This window comes from Neofelis nebulosa, chromosome 7 (genome assembly GCF_028018385.1).
Source record: "Neofelis nebulosa isolate mNeoNeb1 chromosome 7, mNeoNeb1.pri, whole genome shotgun sequence".
Taxonomy (NCBI): domain Eukaryota; kingdom Metazoa; phylum Chordata; class Mammalia; order Carnivora; family Felidae; genus Neofelis; species Neofelis nebulosa.
In genome coordinates this window covers 94,387,944-94,408,412 of record NC_080788.1, presented here as the reverse complement: position 1 = coordinate 94,408,412, position 20,469 = coordinate 94,387,944, and the positions used below count along the sequence as shown (strand labels likewise).

At 37.7% G+C, this 20,469-nt stretch overlaps 1 protein-coding gene across 4 annotated transcripts in view; it reads right to left on the bottom strand.

Moving 5' to 3' along the window:
* TOGARAM1 (TOG array regulator of axonemal microtubules 1) overlaps positions 1 to 20,469 on the bottom strand; it is an 83,006-nt gene that overhangs the window by 20,661 nt on the left and 41,876 nt on the right. For all 4 annotated transcript variants that reach the window (XM_058738926.1, XM_058738927.1, XM_058738928.1 and 1 more), the window contains 6 exons: positions 20,072 to 20,247; positions 18,984 to 19,137; positions 14,649 to 14,802; positions 8,492 to 8,597; positions 1,868 to 2,103; positions 1,264 to 1,422 (listed from right to left, as the gene is read on the bottom strand). In XM_058738926.1, the coding sequence (XP_058594909.1) occupies positions 1,264 to 1,422; positions 1,868 to 2,103; positions 8,492 to 8,597; positions 14,649 to 14,802; positions 18,984 to 19,137; positions 20,072 to 20,247 (985 nt within the window). The remainder of the gene's footprint in view (positions 1 to 1,263; positions 1,423 to 1,867; positions 2,104 to 8,491; positions 8,598 to 14,648; positions 14,803 to 18,983; positions 19,138 to 20,071; positions 20,248 to 20,469) is intronic.

Below are 20,469 nucleotides of genomic sequence, written 5' to 3'. Positions count from 1 at the left end.
TTTGGCTAACCACCAAAAGGAGTTTGGAAGCAGATTCTTCTACAGAGCCTCTAGATAAGATCTCAGCCTTATCGTTACTTTGATTTCAGTCTTGGGAGACCCTAAGCAGAGAAAGCAGTTGAGCCATGCAAGACTTCTAACCTAAAGAACAGTAAGCTAAAAAAGTCTGTGTTGCCTTAAACCACTATGTTTGTGGCACTTTGTTACACAGCAATAGAAAATTAATACATTGACTTTCTATATTAGCTTCTGGTATAATGATTTCCATAAGATTAAGTCCAGTTACCTAAAGTCAAGGATACCTTTGTCTTAAAAAGGTTAATACTTTAACACCCTTCTTTACTTTAGTCTCTATGAACTCAGGATCCCCCCTCCCCACTTTTAATCTATCTTCACATGTAACTGCCATAAATTTTTAGATTTTGTATGGGACATTATCAATCACCTAGTCCCACTTTCCTAATTTTACATACAAGAAAACCTAGCCTAACAGACAGTAAGTAATTTGCTTTAGGGCAAACAGTAACTGGGGCTAGGAATTGAACCTAGGCTCCTGACTACATCTAAAATTTCTGTCACCAATACATCTAGGGACACCTGGCTGGCTCAGTCAGTAGACCATATGACTCTTGATGCTGGGGTCATGGCCTCAAGACCCACTTTGGGCAAAGAGTTTACTTAAAAAAAAAAGTTACCAACACGGATAATGTACTATCCACATCTTAATTATTTCGTCATTTCTCTCTTGACTGTTCTTAACCTTTGTAAAATTGTTCTTCAAATACAGTGTTCAGAAATTTATGGGATTTTCTAAATGCAGCTATATCATGTTTCAGGAGATAATATGTTACCCATTTTGATTCCTGTATTTTTCATGTGCACCTACTTCCATGATTTCACCTAACAGCTTAGAAAATATATCACTTCCCCTAAAGGCATTAACTTACACTTGCCCAAAATGAAGTTCTTCTCCCACTTTTCTGCCCACTCAGACAGTCTTGTGCCATTTTCATGCAGTTCATCCCTGTGACATGGCATCTCACTACCCAGAAGTAGGTAATGTCATCTGCAAATTTGGAGAATTCACTGTGCACTCCCTCAAGATCATTTGCAAATTGGTTAAATAAGTCCATCCCCCAGCACCAATCCCTGTGGACCCCACTTGTCAATTTAGGAAAAATGTTTATTCTTTTTTAACCTTTGCTGCCTACTTTCAAGCCATTTTCCTAACAGATTCAGCAAATATTATTAGCAGCTATTCACCTGGTTTCTTGTGAACTGTCCTGAGCAAACTTGGCAGCAGCTGGTAATATGCGGTCAGCCATATCCTTTGCTCCAGATAAAATACGCTCTGGTTCCATAAATTCCACTACATCTGATAAGTGCTGGGCTGTACATCTTCTTACCGCAATGTGTAAATGGCTACAGGAAAACACGGCCAAACAATTTGGATGTATAAACTATTTACCAAAGATGTACCTTTAAAGTTAAATGATTAAACCTCTTCTAACCCTCAACAACCATCCTTGGAGGCTAAAATGACGAATTACATTAGTTACCCTCCACCTAAGAAGTTAAAAACAACAACAACAACAAAAAAAACAAGTAAAAAAAAAGAAGTTAAAAACAAAACAAACTCATAGTCAATGACATTTATTTAGTTCCGTATCTATGAATGTAAGTAAAATTACTATAATACCAATATTATTATTGTTTATATGTTCTGCACCTAATCTGATGTTTATCATATGGGAATTACTTATTTTTTGACTGAAATAATACTGATGTTTGCTTTTTTTCCCTATATCCCAGACTACAAACAATTGACTTTTTAGTTTAAGGACACAATGATTATTTTGAACATTACCTTTGTCCTCCACTGATAAGAGCAACAACAGCACGTGCAGGAGTTACATTGCTGACCATAGCTCTCAGGGCTTTGTCAACATCTTCTCTTATAAATGTATTTGATTCTCCAGCCTTGTGCAACAAAACTTTTACTGTAGCATCTAGTTCTTGATCCATGCTCTTTTTTAGGTAAGTGAAAAGATCACTTAAACAGACCACAGCAGCACGAGAAACTCCAGAGCGTAAATTTTTCACCTAAAAAAAATTTCCAAAATGTATATTTTGCTGATATTCTGAAATAAAATCAGTAATAATAACTTTGAAACCACATTTACTATTACAGTAACCTGTTTTAATACATATTATCTTACTTTTTTTTAAAGTTGTGAAGTAGAGGAACCGGAAGATGGCGGCTTAGGAGGACCCTGGCCTCACCGCGCATCCTGCTGATCACTTAGATTCCACCTACAACTGCCTAACTAACCCAGAAAACCACCAGAAACTAGCAGAACGGAGTCTCCGGAGCCAAGCGCAGACGAGAGGCCCACGGAAGAGGGTAGGAAGGGCGGAGAGGCGGTGCGAGCTCCACAGACTGGCGGGAGGGAGCCAGGGCAGAGGGGCAGACTGCTGGCCAAGCAGAGACCCCGAGTCTGGCTTGCAAAAGCAGAGGGGCCGGAGGGAGTGTGTTCCGACGGCAAGCGGGACTTAGCATCTGGGAGGTCATAAGTTAACAGCTCTGCTCGGAAAGCGGGAAGGCTGGAGGACAAAGGGAGGGAGAGTTCCTGAGCCCCCGGACGACAGAGCTCAGTTTGGTGGGGAACAAAGGCGATCGCCAGCGCCATCTCCCCCCCCCATCCCCCAGCCAAAATCCCAAAGAGAACCAGTTCCTGCCAGGGAACTTGCTCGCTCCGCGCAAACACCCAACTCTGTGCTTCTGCAGAGTCAAACCTCCGGCAGCGGATCTGACTCCCTCCCGCTGCCACAGGGCCCCTCCTGAAGTGGATCACCTAAGGAGAAGCGAGCTAAGCCTGCCCCTCCTGCCCCCGTGCACCTTGCCTACCCACCCCAGCTAATACGCCAGATCCCCAGCACCACAAGCCTGGCAGCGTGCAAGTAGCCCAGACGGGCCACGCCACCCCACAGTGAATCCCGCCCCTAGGAGAGGGGAAGAGAAGGCACACACCAGTCTGACTGTGGCCCCAGTGGTGGGCTGGGGGCAGACATCATGTCGGACTGCGGCCCCGCCCACCAACCCCAGTTATACACCACAGCACAGGGGAAGTGCCCTGCAGGTCCTCACCACTGCAGGGACTATCCAAAATGACCAAATGGAAGAATTCCCCTCAGAAGAATCTCCAGGAAATAACAACAGCTAATGAACTGATCAAAAAGTATTTAAATAATATAAGAGAAAGTGAATTTAGAATAATAGTCATAAAATTAATCGCTGGGCTTGAAAACAGTATAGAGGACAGCAGAGAATCTCTTGCCACAGAGATCAAGGAACTCAGGAACAGTCAGGAGGAGCTGAAAAATGCTTTAAACGAAATGCAAAACAAAATGGAAAAAACGATGGCTCAGATTGAAGAGGCAGAGGAGAGAATAGGTGAACTAGAAGGTAAAGTTATGGAAAAAGAGGAAGCTGAGAAAAAGAGATAAAAAATCCAGGAGTATGAGGGGAAAATTAGAGAACTAAGTGACACACTAAAAAGAAATAATATACGCATAATTGGTATCCCAGAGGAGGAAGACAGAGGGAAGGTGCTGAAGGTGTACTTGAAGAAATAATAGCTGAGAACTTCCCTGAACTGGGGAAGGAAAAAGGCATTGAAATCCAAGAGGCACAGAGAACTCCCTTCAGATGAAACTTGAATCGATCTTCTGCACGACATATCATAGTCAAACTGGCAAAATACAAGGATAAAGAGAAAATTCTGAAAGCAGCAAGGGATAAACGTGCCTTAACTTATAAAGGGAGATGTATAAGACTCGTGACTGATCTCTCTACTGAAACTTGGCAGGCGAGAAAGGATTGGCACGATACCTTCAATGTATTGAACAGAAAAAAAATATGCAGCCGAGAATCCTTTATCCAGCAAGTCTCTCATTTAGAATAGAAGGAGAGATAAAGGTCTTCCCAAACAAACAAAAACTGAAGGTATTTGTCACCACGAAACCAGCCCTACAAGAGATCCTAAGGGGGATCCTGTGAGACAAAGTACCAGAGACATCGATACTAGCATAAAACATACAGACATCACAATGACTCTTAAACCTGTATCTTTCTATAATAACACTGAATGTAAATGGATTAAATGCACCAACCAAAAGACATAGGCTATCAGAATGGATAAAAAAACAAGACCCATCTATTTGCTGTCTACAAGAGACTCATTTTAGATCTGAGGACACCTTTAGATTGAGAGTGAGGGGATGGAGAACTATTTATCATGCTACTGGAAGCCAAAAGAAAGCTGGAGTAGCCATACTTATATCAGACAAACTAGACTTTAAATTAAAGGCTGTAACAAGAGATGAAGAAGGGCATTATATAATAATTAGAGGGTTTATACATCAGGAAGAGGTAACAATTATAAATGTCTACGCGCCAAATACCAGAGCCCCCAAATATATAAAACAATTACTCACAAACGTAAGCAACCTTATTGATAAGAATGTGGTAATTGCAGGGGACTTTAACACTCCACTTACAGAAATGGATAGATCATCTAGACACACAGTCAATAAAGAAACAAGGGCCCTGAATGATACATTGGATCAGATGGACTTGACAGATATATTTAGAACTCTGCATCCCAAAGCAACAGAATATACTCTCTTCTCGAGTGCACATGGAACATTCTCCAAGATAGATCATATACTGGGTCACAAAACAGCCCTTCATAAGTATACAAGAATTGAAATTATACCATGCATACTTTCAGACCACAATGCCATGAAGCTTGAAATCAACCACAGGAAAAAGTCTGGAAAACCTCCAAAAGCATAGAGGTTAAAGAACACCCTATTCAAGAATGAGTGGGTCAACCAGGCAATTAGAGAAGAAATTTAAAAATATATGGAAACAAACGAAAATGAAAATACAACAATCCAAACGCTTTGGGACGCAGCGAAGGCAGTCCTGAGAGGAAAATACATTGCAATCCAGGCTTATCTCAAGAAACAAGAAAAATCCCAAATACAAAATCTAACAGCATACCTAAAGGAAATAGAAGCAGAACAGCAAAGGCAGCCTAAACCCAGCAGAAGAAGAGAAATAGTAAAGATCAGAGCAGAAATAAACATTATAGAATCTAAAAAAACTGTAGAGCAGATCAATGAAACCAAGAGTTGGTTTTTTGAAAAAATAAACAAAATTGACAAACCTCTAGCCAGGCTTCTCAAAAAAAAAAAAAAAGGGAGATGACCCAAATAGATAAAATCAGGAATGAAAATGGCATTATTACAACCAATCCCTCAGAGATACAAACAATTATCAGGGAATACTATGAAAAATTATATGCCAACAAATTGGACAACCTGGAAGAAATGGACAAATTCCTAAACACCCACACTCTTCCAAAACTCAATCAGGAGGAAATAGAAAGCTTGAACAGACCCATAACCAGTGAAGAAATTGAATCGGTTATCAAAAATCTCCCAACAAATAAGAGTCCAGGACCAGATGGCTTCCAGGGGAGTTCTACCAGATGTTTAAAGCAGAGATAATACCTATCCTTCTCAAGCTATTCCAAGAAATAGAAAGGGAAGGAAAACTTCCAGACTCATTCTATGAAGCCAGTATTACTTAGATTCCTAAACCAGACAGAGACCCAGGAAAAAAAGAGAACTACAGGCCAATATCCCTGATGAATATGGATGCAAAAATTCTCAATAAGGTACTAGCAAATCGAATTCAACGGCATATAAAAAGAATTATTCACCATGATCAAGTGGGATTCATTCCTGGGATGCAGGGCTGGATCAACATTCGCAAATCAAACAATGTGACACGTCACATTAATAAAAGATAAGAACCATATGATCCTGTCAATCGATGCAGAAAAGGCCTTTGACAAAATTCAACAACCTTTCTTAATAAAAACCCTCGAGAAAGTCGGGATAGAAGGAACATACTTAAAGATCATAAAAGCCATTTATGAAAAGCCCACAGCTAACATCATCCTCAACGGGGAAAAACTGAGAGCTTTTTCCCTGAGATCAGGAACACGACAGGGATGCCCACTCTCATCACTGTTGTTTAACATAGTGCTGGAAGTTCTAGCATCAGCAATCAGACAACAAAAGGAAATCAAAGGCATCCAAATTGGCAAAGATGAAGTCAAGCTTTCGCTTTTTGCAGATGACATGATATTATACATGGAAAACCCGACAGACTCCACCAAAAGTCTGCTAGAACTGATACATGAATTCAGCAAAGTTGCAGGATACAAAATCAATGTACAGAAATCAGTTGCATTCTTATACACTAACAATGAAGCAACAGAAAGACAAATAAAGAAACTGATCCCATTCACAATTGCACCAAGAAGCATAAAATACCTAGGAATAAATCTAACCAAAGATGTAAAAGATCTGTATGCTGAAAACTATAGAAAGCTTATGAAGGTAATTGAAGAAGATATAAAGAAATCGAAAGACATTCCCTGCTCATGGATTGGAAGAATAAATATTGTCAAAATGTCAATACTACCCAAAGCTATCTACACATTCAATGCAATCCCAATCAAAATTGCACCAGCATTCTTCTCGAAGCTAGAACAAGCAATTCTAAAATTCATATGGAACCACAAAAGCCATATAACCCCATATAACCACAAAACCCCGAATAGCCAAAGTAATTTTGAAGAAGACCAAAGCAGGAGGCATCACAATCCCAGACTTTAGCCTCTACTACAAAGCTGTCATCATCAAGACAGCATGGTATTGGCACAAAAACAGACACATAGACCAATGGAATAGAATAGAAACCCCAGAACTAGACCCACAAACGTATGGCCAACTCATCTTTGACAAAGCAGGAAAGAACATCCAATGGAAAAAAGACAGTCTCTTTAACGAATGGTGCTGGGAGATCTGGACAGCAACATGCAGAAGGTTGAAACTAGACCACTTTCTCACGCCATTCACAAAAATAAACTCTAAATGGATAAAGGACCTGAATGTGAGACAGGAAACCATCAAAACCTTAGAGGAGAAAGCAGGAAAAGACCTCTCTGACCTCAGCCGTAGCAATCTTTTACTCGACACATCCCCAAAGGCAAGGGAATTAAAAGCAAAAGTGAATTACTGGGACCTTATGAAGATAAAAAGCTTCTGCACAGCAAAGGAAACAACCAACAAAACTAAAAGGCAACCAACGGAATGGGAAAAGATATTTGCAAATGACCTATCAGACAAAGGGCTAGTATCCAAAATCTATAAAGAGCTCACCAAACTCCACACCCGAAAAACAAATAACCCAGTGAAGAAATGGGCAGAAAACATGAATAGACACTTCTCTAAAGAAGACATCCGGATGGCCAACAAGCACATGAAAAGATGCTCAACGTCGCTCCTCATCAGGGAAATACAAATCAAAACCACACTCAGATATCACCTCACGCCAGTCAGAGTGGCCAAAATGAACAAATCAGGAGACTATAGATGCTGGAGAGGATGTGGAGAAACGGGAACCCTCTTGCACTGTTGGTCGGAATGCAAAGTAGTGCAGCCACTCTGGAAAACAGTGTGGAGGTTCCTCAGAAAATTAAAAATAGACCTACCCTATGACCCAGCAATAGCACTGCTAGGAATTTACCCAAGGGATACAGGAGTACTGATGCATAGGGGCACTTGTACCCCAATGTTTATAGCAGCACTCTCAACAATAGCCAAATTGTGGAAAGAGCCTAAATGTCCATCAACTGATGAATGGATAAAGAAATTGTGGTTTATATACACAATGGAGTACTACGTGGCAATGACAAAGAATGAAATATGGCCCTTTGTAGCAACGTGGATGGAACTGGAGAGTGTGATGCTAAGTGAAATAAGCCATACAGAGAAAGACAGATACCATATGTTTTCACTCTTATGTGGATCCTGAGAAACTTAACAGAAACCCATGGGGGAGGGGAAGGAAAAAAAAAAAAAGAGGTTAGAGTGGGAGAGAGCCAAAGCATAAGAGACTGTTAAAAACTGAGAACAAACTGAGGGTTGATGGGGGGTGGGAGGGAGGGGAGGGTGGGTGATGGGTATTGAGGAGGGCACCTTTTGGGATGAGCACTGGGTGTTGTATGGAAACCAATTTGACAATAAATTTCATATATTGAAAAAAAAAGTTGTGAAGTAAAAAAAAAAATTAAATAAAAAAGTTGTGAAGTAAAGTATAAGCTACTTTTTTTTTTTTTTTAAGTAAAATCTACCGTTTAGATTTTACGGGCTGAAACTCACAAACCCAAGATCAAGAGTCACATGCTGTAATGCTGAGCCACCCAAACATAAGCTACTTTTAACTACATGCAAGCTGTTTATTGTTTATATCACTTAGTACAGAAATATTTTTTAAAGTCAAATAAATGTAGCATATTTATTCTTTGTCGTCCAAACAACCCTTAACTGGGCTGAAAACTACGTTTACCTCTTGAACTACTGCAAAACTTGTTTCATGTAACTTTGTGTTCAATACTTCAGAATGAAAAGCAGCTAAGCATCTAATAAAATTCAGTCCTTCAATTTTCTTCTCCCTATGGGAAAAAGAAACAAATGACAGAATCACTTATTACATGGGGTTTAAATAACAGGATCTCAGATATCTTGTCTTGTGTGCATGAAATACTGCCAAAGAGGAGACCTTGCTTATTCTCCCATACCATTTAGGAATTTCAAATAAAAAATACATAGTTTTGTTTGTTCCAATAGCTCTCTTCAGTGATTCAAAATATCTTTTAAGACCCAAAATCAACATTGACAGTCAGACGAAGTTCATGTTTTGTAAATAAAAAGGAATATTTCCCCCCTAGTGATAGGAATGCCATATTCTTTCTGGAGAACAGAAGGTGAGGGAAGCAATAAAACAAAAACGGAAGGAGAGAAGCCATTACCTCACTGGCAAATATATAATCCAAAAGCAGAAAACCACCAACAGATGGTTCTATAATTTGTATTTTTCTTTCATTATCTGGCTTAATGAGATAGATGAAGGGTAGGCAGTACTAACAAGAGGGTGGGATTCAAGTGGGATTTAGATATTAACAATACAAATTTGATGATTTTCATCTTGCAGGTTTGAAAATCTGAGCCAAAATGAATTTCCTTAGAAATATTATAATATTTCCTTGGGTAATATTAATGGTGGTCATTTTTTAAAGCATTTAAATTCCCTGAATGAGTTATGGAAAGTTCAGAGAAAGGAAAAACACCTAAGAATCCAAGGTAGCAAGAGTAAATGGATCTATTTGTTAATAGCTTTCCGGTTCAAAATGATCATTTTTTCAAAAGGATAAAACAGTTTACAATTACAATTTAAATGCAGAAACAACTCTTCTATACACATAAATAACAGAAAGTACAGTCAAGAGAGAGGGAGGCAGAAAAAGTAATTAAGAAAAAGTGGCTAAAATTTTTCCAAATTTGATCAAAACTATGAACCCTCGAATGTAAGAACATACCCCAAACAGGATAACACAAAAAAGCCCCACAACATGGAACATCATAATCAAATTGCTAAGAAGAATGTTAAAATGAAACATAAGGTTGGGTAGCAATATTAAAAATAAAGCAATATAAGAGGATGGGGAAAAGTACACTATTTTAGTAAAAGTCATGCCAGAAGGCTTTCCTGAGGAGGTGACATTTGATACTCACATGAAGTGAGAGAGAAGCCACTTGGAAGAGTGTTCAAAGATTAAGTACAAAGATCTTGAGGTGTAAATGAGCTGGGCATTAAGGAAATAGCCAGATGCGTAGAGTGGATAAGTAAGGCAGAGCACTGTAGCAGATGAGGCTACAAAGAGGCCACAGACAGATAATGAAGGACTTTGTAAGCTATAAAAAACAGTTAAAAATTTTTTTTCTAGTGCTCTAGAGGGCCATTGGAGGGTTTTATGTGAGGGAATCCCAGGGTCTGATTTATGTTTTAACAGCATCACTCTGGCTGTTGTGTGAGTTCAGCAATAATGGAGGCATGCAAACCAGTGATGATACCACTATAGCCAGATGAGAGAAATGTAGCTGAGATGTGTTCTGAAAATAAAAGAACTGATGGAATATGAAGAAACGAGAAAAAGTCAACACTGACTTGGTATGAACAACTAAATGTCCATGGCAGGGCTATTAACTAAGATGGTGAATACTGAAGCAGATTTGGGATTAGGAGGTAGGTAAATAAAAACTTCTGTTTTAAAGATTTTTACATCTATGTTCATGAGATATTTTTTTATGTCAGTCTGTAGTTTTATCTTTATATGGTTTTGGTATCTGGCCTCAAAGAATAAGATGGGAAGTACTCCAGTCTCTTCAGTTTTCTAAGAAGTTTGTGTAGAATTGATTTCTTCCTTAAATGTTTGATGTAATTCACTAGTAAAACCATCTGAACCTCGAGTTTTCTTTGTGGAAAAGCTTTAAGCCCAATTTCAATGTCCTTAATAGATTGGATTATACAGGTTGGCTATTTTTTTTTTTTTTAAGTTAGTTTTGGTAGTTTGTGTCTTTCAAGGAATTTGTCCATTTCACTAAGTCATCAAATTAATGGGCATAAAGCCGTTTATCATATTCCTTTATTATTTATTTAAGAGCTACATGATCAGTACTGATGTTCCTTCCTTCATTCCTGATTTGGTAATTTGTTTTTTATCTCTTTTTTTGCCTGATCATTCTGATTACAAGTTTATCAATTGATCTTCTCCAAGAAACTGCTTTTGTTTTCACTGATTTCCTCTAATGTTGGCCTGTTTTCTTTTTTTTTTTTTTTTTTTTACTTCTACTGCTATTTTTATTATTTCTTTTCTTTACTTATTTTTGGCTTCTTTTGCTCTTCTGTTTCTAGTTTAAAGTGAAAGCTGAAGTCATTGACATAAAACTTTTCTTGTTTTGAAACATACGCGTTAGGGTGCTATAAATTTCCGTCTAATTTAGCTGTATCCCGTAATTTTTGATGTTTCATCCTTAATTTCGTTAAATTCAAAATACTTCCTAATTTCTCTTTTGATTGCTTCTTAGATCCATGGGAAGCTTCTAAGAGTGCTAGTTTCAAAACACTTAGAGATTTTCTAGTTATCTGTCCCTAATTTCTAACTTAACTCTACTCCACTGTAGTCAGAGAACAAAATTTGTATAATCTGAATCCTTTTAAATTACTTATTTTAGGGGAATCTGGGTGGTTCAGTCTGTTGAGTGTCCGACTTCCAACTCAGGTCATGATTCCACAGTTCACAAGTTTTGAGTCCTGTGTTGGGCTCTGTGTTGACAGCTCAGAGCCTAGAGACAGATTCTGTGTCTCCCTTTCTGTCCCTCCTGCATTAGCACTCTGTCTCTGTCTCTCTCTCTCAAAAATAAATAAAAACATTAAAAATTTTTTAATTACTTATTTTATGATCCCAAATACTATTTTCTCTTGGTAAATGTTCCTTGTGGACTTGAATATAAATTCTGCTGTTTTAGGTGGAATATTCTATAAATGCCACTAGGTCAAGTTGGTCCATCATGTCAAGTCTTCCATATTGTCACTAGAGGATTTTCTTTCTTCTAGCTCTGTCAATGAGAGAGGTTTGTTGAAGTTCTAACCATAAGTGTGGATTTATTTCTTCTTGCAGTTCTACCAGTTTTTAATGTTTTCTGAAGCTCTGTTATTTGATAAGTAAAATCAGGATTGCTTGATGAATTAACCTTTTTACCGTTATCATTATAAAATGACTTTTTAAAAAAAAAATTTTTTTTTCAACATTTTTTATTTATTTTTGGAACAGAGAGAGACAGAGCATGAACGGGGGAGGGGCAGAAAGAGAGGGACACACAGAATCGGAAACAGGCTCCAGGCTCCGAGCCATCAGCCCAGAGCCTGACGCGGGGCTCGAACCCACGGACTGTGAGATCGTGACCTGGCTGAAGTCGGACGCTTAACCGACTGCGCCACCCAGGCGCCCCTAAAATGACTCTTTTTATTCCTAATGTGAAATACATAATTCTGGGTTGGCACCCATGATTCCTGCCCCTTGGCGTATACCACCTGATAATACCCTTCCTTTCAGTGTGAATATGAAGGGATATTATTTCCCTCAATCATGTTATGTTATTTGGCAAAAGGGATTTTGCAAGTTGTCTTTCAGCTCACTGACTCTCTGTTCATGTCTTTCCTCTAGTTTAACACACGGAACAGATTTATAACTATGGCTATAATGTCCCTATCTACTAATTCTATCATCTGTATCATTTTTGGATTAGGTTCTGTTGTTGGTTTTTTTCTTCTCATTGTAGGTTGTATGTCCCCGCTGTTTTGCATGCCTGATAATTTTTTACTGGGTGTCAGGCATTATGCATTTTACCTGAGATATTTTTATATTCCTAAATCATTTTTGAGCTTTGTTCTGAAATGGAGTTAGGTTATTTGAAAAGTCTGATCTGTTAGGCTTTGCTCTTATGCTTTGTCAGGCAGGAGCAAACTAGTTTTTAGCCTATAGTTTAGTTTACCACACTAAGAAGCAAAACTCTTCTGAGTTTCCTACTCAATGCCCTGTGAATTATGAGGTTTTCCACCATGCTGGTGGGAACAAGAAGTATTCAGGGATTGCTCCCTGTAACTTCATCCTAGTTCTGGCTTCAGGTAATTTTCTTACATGTATGTCCTTACTAGTACTCAGCTAAATATTTGAGACGAATCCTCTAAAAGTCTCTGGAGTTCTTTGTGAAGCTCCATCTTCTCTGGTACTCTGCCTTGCAAACTCCAGTTACCTTGGCCTCCCCAAACTCATAGCTCCATTTCCATCTCTGCTGGTATTTACAGTTTTCCTTTCTTTGAGCTATGACCTGTAAACTCTGTAGAAAGTAAGCCAGGGCAATTGTAGAGCTCACCTTGTTCGTTTCTCATCTCTCAGGGATCACTATTTGTCACAAACTGGTGAACAATATTTTGAAAACCACTGTTTCATTTATTTTGTACAATTTCTCTAGTTCTTTCAGATGTGTAGGCAAATCTAATGCCTGTTAACCCATCTTGGCAAGAAGTGGAAATCAAGAATTCTATTTTGGATATGTTAAATTTAAAACATCTATTGGCAGGGTGCCTGGGTGGCTCAGTGGGTTAAGCGTCCAACTTCAGCTCAGGTCATGATCTCATGGTCTATGAGTTTGAGCCCCGCGTCAGGCTCTGTGCTGACAGCTCAGAGCCTGGAGCCTGCTTCGGATTCTGTGTCTTTCTCTCTCTCTGACTCTCCCCCGTTCATGCTCTGTCTCTCTCTGTCTCAAAAATAAATAAACATAAAAAAAAAAAAACTTTTAAAATGTCTATTGGCATCAAAGTGAAAGTGTCAAGTAGGCAGTTGGATTATAAGTTTAGAGCTCAAGAAGGTATCTAGGATCCAGACATACATTCATGAGAATCAAAGTATGGACTGAATTCAAAGCTATATAATGAATGTAATCATTTAGGAAACAGGTTGGCAAACTATGACTCACAGACGAAATCTGGCCCCATCAGATTTTTTTATAAGTAAAGTTTATTGGGACATAGCTAAAGCCATTTGTTTTCATACTATCTAAGGCTGCTATTACACTACAACAGCAAGGTTGAGGAGTTGTGATAGAGACATCTGGCCTGCAAAGCTGAAAATATTTACTATCTGGCCTTTTACAGAAAACAATTGCCAGCCTAGATCTGTGGAATAAATGTAGATAGAGAATGCCAATGGAATGAATTCTGGAGCATACCTCACTTTTGAAGTCAAACAGAAGAAATAAGAACAAACTAAAGCAAGAAAAGAACCAAGAGACTGAATTTTCCACAGTGAAATCAGAAAGGAGTGTCGATTGTGTCCAATGTTGCTAAAAGGCTAAGAAACATAACCACTAATAAATAACCAGTGTAGATTTAGCAAGATGATCATTTTCATAGATTTAGTGATGTGATGGTCATGATGGGGAGGGTTGAGAGCCAATTAAAGGTTGAGAAGAAAATATGAGGTGGAAAACTAAAGACAATGAGTTAGCCTTTTAGAGGACTTGGCTAAACAACAAGAAGAAAAGAAATGTGAAAAAGATGTGTAGTTTATGGAGGATTTTTAAGAAATAGGAGATACAGCACATTTTAATGTTGAGGAATATGATCTAGTAGAAGAGCAAAACTGAGGACACAGAAGATGGGGATAGAGAGAGATACTGAAGATGAAGGGAAGGAAATGGGTGGGACAAGAGCAGCCAGGAGATGCTCCAGCTGGGCGGGGCTGGGTGGCTGCTGCCGCTGTGGTAGTAATGTGGATGTATTTCCAGGATTGTTATACGATGTGTTTCACAGAGAAACACTTGGAGAAATGGTGAGATTTGTATTCCAGGACCAAAAGATTTATGTAATCCATGATAAAGGTAAACTGTCCTTATGGTACATAAGTTATAATATAACTGGTAATACAGTGCTATTAGGACCAGAGTTCAGTTACATTGAGAAGTTGAAAAAACTTTGGACTGTCTAAGAACTGTAATAATCATTTTTAAGACTATTTTAATAGGAAATGTTTCAAATTTAAAAAAAAAATTATAGGACACTTGTGGAACTCAGTTTAGTTTTAAGTTAAGGATGGTGAACTTACCAATCCTCATCAGCTAAAAGCCTCAGGGCTTCTGTCAGTGCTATTTCTGGTTTGGAAAATGACCGTAGTTCCGATGTATCCATTATTTCTGGACTATGAGTGACAGAAGGAATCCTTTCTTTATATTGTGGAACGGCTCCAGGAGATGCTTCACCTAAAACAAAGCAAAACAAAAACATATTAAATAAAGCAGCAGAGAACTCTAAAACAAATGATATTCTGACTAGATTCTATGAATATTTTTTTTCCTCCTTTTTTTAAAATTTAAAATTTAGTTAGTTAACATACAGTGCAATATTGGTTTCAGGAGTAGAATTCAGTGATTCATCACTTACATATAACACCCAGTGCTCATTACAAGTGCCCTCCTTAATACCCATCACCCATTTAGCCCATCTCCTGCCTACTTCCCTTAATCAACCCTAAGTTTTTTCTGTATAGTTAGGAGTCTCTTATGGTTTGCTTCCTTCTTTCTTTGTTTTCCCCTTCCTGATATTCATCTGTTTTGTTTCTTAAATCCCACATATGAATGAAATCATATATTTGTCTTTCTCTGATTTACCTATTTTGCTTAGCATAATACATTCTAGCTCCAACCATGTCCCTGCAAATGGCAAGAGTTCATTCTTTTTGATGTGTAATATTCCATTGTGTGTGTGTGTGTGTGTGTGTGTGTATATATATATATATATATATATATATATATATATATATATATACCATAGCTTCTATGAATATTTCTTATGGAAACTAGTATTATTAGTTTAGTCTTCAATAATTTTTTTTTTAATGTTTTAATGTTTTTTATTTTTGAGAGAGAGAGACAGAGCATGAGCAGGGGATGGGCAGAGACAGAGAGGGAGACACAGAAGCCACAGCAGGTCCAGGCTCTGAGCTGAAAGCACGGAGCCCAACACAGGGTTCAAACCCACGAACTGTGAGATCATGCCTGAGCTGAAGTTGGACGCTTAACCAATGAGTCCCCCAGGCACCTCAGTTTAGTCTTCAATAAAATTGTAATACCTAGATACCAGAGGTATTTAAAACTTCACTGTTTATCTACAAAATTATTAAATTATATCAAATAAAAATATATAAATGGTTTTTCAGTCACATAATAAAGTATAGTTTTAAGAGCAAAAAATCAATAAGAAGCATTATGATCCCATTTTATAAAAACATGTGGATGTATACCTGTTTTACCATACAACTGACAACTAAAAATGAAGCTTCATTGCATCTGTATATAGAGTTCGAGATGAATTCCAAAAATACTAATTTTTTGCTACTAGTATAGAATTAATGGTCTGTTACAAATCCTAAGACCATGTGTGGTAATAAGAACAATATTTCTTCCATAATCAAACATTTACCAACCATTTTCCAGATGTAAGGCATTGCCCTAGATGTTGGGGAAACAAAGCATTGTCTTTGAGTGTCAGGGTAATGGCCCAGAGGGCACTGAACAATGGAAGATACCTGCAGTGAGGGTGTTAGAAAGGAAAAGATCAAAAAGATCAAATAAAATGTGTACCAGCTATTGTAAATGGGTAAAGATTTACTAGTTATTTTTTACTGTTAAGAGATATTTTTAAAAAGGTAATATTAGGCACTAGAAAATGACTATCATAAATGTATTCATCAATGTGTACTATTTTTTTTAATGTTTTTATTTATTTTTGAGAGAGAGAAGGAGAAAGAGAGAGAGAGAGACAGCATGAGCGGTGAAGGGGCAGAGAGAGAGAGAGAGCTACAGAATCTGAAGCAAGCTCCAGGCTCTGAGCTGTCAGCAGAGAGCTGAGCTGTGAGATCATGACCTGAGCCGAAGTCAGATGCTTAACTGACTAAGCCACCCATGCACCCCTCATCAATGTGTACTATTTACTACTATCTGTACTTCTTTTCCTACTGTTAACGGTAGCAGCCAGCATTGTTCAGAACTTAGGTAAGAAGTTTTGTGGATTTTTCTCCCCCTAGATTTTATGACATTAATAATAGTGAAATTATTTGAGAATGCTAGCAAATAGGCTTCAACTTCACAAATGCCTACATATAACTGGTTCTTAGGGACGTGTTTAAAACCACTAATTTTACAAGTCAACATGTCATCAGTCATACTTTCAATAATTATTAGTTTTGAGAACAAGGAATTTTAAAAAGTTTTCTAAACTTGCATTATAAAAGAAATCCAAACTGGGAAGAATCAGACATTCATCCAATTCAAATTTTTTTTTTTTAATGTTTATTTTTGAGAAAGAGAGAGAGAGAGAGAGGGAGAGAGAGAGAGAGAGAGAGCGAGCGCGCGCTCGAGTGAGGGCAGGGCAGAGACAGAGGGAGACAGAGGATCCGAAGCAGGCTCTGTGCTAACAACAGACCCACAAACCGTGAGATCATGACATGAGACGAAGTTGGACGCTTAACTTACCAAGCCACACAGGTGCCCCAAGTTCAAATCTCTTTTATTGTGAGAGATTTTGAGAGATGTTAAGTATGTTGCCCAATATCACATTTATATATTTATTTTTTCTGTACTTTTTGTTTTTTTATTGATACCTAGACTTCAGACCCAACATAAATTTTAAAATGTTTAAGACAGGTTTAACGGTTTATTCTTCAGTAACATTAAACAATAATAAATAAAAATAATAAGCAATAACCTTAATGTTTATGATAGTTCATGTGTTTTTTCATTTTCAATTTCTGATGACTACCATACTTAAGACCTATTTAATATTTTTAAAAACACACAGGAAATATGGAAACTACTCTAGCCAGATATAGAACCCAGTAAGTACTGAATGGTAGACTGAATAAAGGATAAATACAATGACTTTTAAATTTATTTTTATTTTGCTTTATTTTACTTTACTATTTCATTTTATTTTATTTTATTTTGAGAGAGAGAGAGAAAATCTTAAGCAGGCTTCACGCCCAGCACAGAGCCCAACACGAGGCTCGATCCCACAACCATGAGGATCATGACCTGAGTTGAAATCAAGAGTTGGAGGCTTAGCTGACTGAGCCACTCAGGTGCCTCTATTTTTAACGTTTTAAAAAAGATTTTATTTTTAACTCATCTCTACACCCAACATGGGGCTCAAACTCACAACCCTGAGATCAAGAGTCATATGCTCCACTGACTGAGCCAGCCAAGTGCCCCAACAATGATCTTTAAAAAATTTTTTTAATGTTTATTTTATTTTTGAGAGAGAGGGAGGGAGAGACAGAACCTGAACAGGAATGGGGCAGAGAAAGGGAGACACAGAATCTGAAGAAGGCTCCAGGCTCTGAGCCATCAGCACCAGAGCCAGACATGGGACTCCAATTCATGAACTGCGAGATCATGACCCGAGCTGAAGTCAGATGCTTAACCGACTGAGCTACACAGCTGCCCCCTCATAATGATTTTTTAAAATCATGATCTAGGGGCGGCTAAGTGGCTCAGTCAGTTGAGCATCCAACTTCAGCTTAGGTCATGATCCCATGGTTTGTGAGTTCGAGCCCAACATCGGGCTCTGTGCTGACAGCTCAGAGCCTGGAGTTTGCTTTGGATTTTGTGTCTCCCTCTCTCTCTGCTCCTCCCCCTCCACTCACACTCTGTCTCTCTCTCTCCTTCAAAAATAAATAAACATTAAAAAAAATTTTAAAAATTAAAATCATGATCTAATATAAACCAATTTCATAATCTCATTTAACCCTTAATATAAAATAAGATACCACTCCTTAGTGAAACAGTAATATTTACAAGGGAGCATGGAGGAGATCTTTGAGTTAATATTGACCTTTGAGATATTTTGGATATTTCTAGCAGCAGAAAATTGAGGCCTATTTCCAGGTCACAAAGTTATTTAAAGGGCAGACCTAATATTCATGAAACCAGGTCTGTCTACTGACTCCTACTAGTTTAATGCTCTTTTCATCACAAATATACTGAACCATATGTGGTCTCTTCATCTTAACCAGCATTTGTGATGTTATTCTTCACATTTAAACAAGTCTCTTACCTGAATCTGAAAATGCTAAAGATGGTGACCTTTTTAAACAGGTCCCTTCTTTCAATGGAGGGCTGAAGGCAATATTTTCTAAAGAGAAACTCTCATTTTTTGATATTCCTACCTCATCTCCAAAAATATTTAAGTCTAGAAGGGAGAAAAACAATCAACTTCCTTTTGATGAGAAGGAATTAATATTTATTATAATAGAAGCTACTGGGTCTTGCAAATTTCAGTGTTATAGTTCAACATATTCCATTATTAGCCTTCAATTAAACCACAGGTACACTAGCTTTAGAATATTATCAGTTAAAAAACACACCAAAAGTTAAATTCCACTTACGTTCAGATGTCATTTTCTCAGTTCCTGTATGTTTCATTCGCTCCCAGGAATTCTGTTCCTTCTTTTCACAATCTTTAATGTCAAAAAGTTCTTTTTCCTCTTTTCTCTTTTGTCTCATCTTGTCATAAGTAGATTTTGAAATAGAAACTTTAATCTGAGTGAAAAAGTTGAAATATTTGAAAGTATTCAGGGAGTTTGACATTTAAAATAACTATCTTCATCTCAGACAACTGTATGTGGACATTAAAGGTCTATATGTAAAAAATAAAATATACATTTTTTAGTCCTTATTTCAGGAATTCTAAAATTGAACAGAATTACATAGTGCTAATGTCATAACTAAATCTGTGCCTGAGGATACCAGTCTGTTACTCATTGAGTGTCCTAGAAAATTGTTAAATATTACATATATATAAAGTACATTATGTATATATACATACATATATATAAAGTACTATATATAACATATACATCAAGTATACAGAATGAGAATATATTTGTTAGGAAAGAATAATCCATCAATTAAATGATTAAGGATCACGGGACGTCTGGGTGGCTGAGTTAGTTGAGCATCTGACTCTTGATTTTGACTCAGGTTATGATTTCACATTTTGTGAGATCGAATCCTGAGTCAGAGATTGTTCCTCTCTCTCTCTCTGCCCCTGCCCTGCTCACACATACTCTCTCTCTCTTAAAATAAGTAAACTTTTAAAAATGTTTATTTATTTTTGAAAGAGCACGTGTGCGAGCAAGAGAGGGGCAAAGAGACAGAGGGAAATAGAGGATCCAAAGCAGCCTCTGTGCTGACTGCAGAGAGCCCAATGAAGGACTAGAACGCACAAACAGAGACATCATGCCCTGAGCCATGTCAGATACTTAACTGACTGAGCCACCCAGGTGCCCTGTCAAAATAAATACACAAACTTAAAATAAATAAATAAATATATGATTAAGGATCAGAAATTTCTATTATACTGAGATTTTTAAAATTTTAATCCAAACACTTTCACCACCCCAAATCTGATGAACACAAAATAATGATATAATATAGGCTTAAATTTATCCTAATAATCTGCAAATAACCTTACATCCTTTTCATTCTCAACATCAACATATGATGGAATACTTTGCTGGACTGCTCTTCCATAAATCCCCGATGGTGGGTCAATGCTTTGTTTAACTGAAAATGTATCTCCATTTTCCACAGAAGATATCACTGATTGGTTGCAGGCTGCTGGTGCTGAATGTGGACTTCCAAATACACCTGAAATTAACCAACCATCCAACTGCCATTAAGTATTTATGTGATGTCACTCTAATAACAAAATTTAAGACAAGGCTCTTTAAGTAGTAAACTACTGTTAGTAGGAAAAATATGTTAAATAATCATAAATATACGGGAGCCTGGCTGGCTCCATCAGAAGAGCATCCAACTCTTGATCTTGGTCAGGGTTGTGAGTTCGAGCCCCACGTTGGGTGTAGAGAT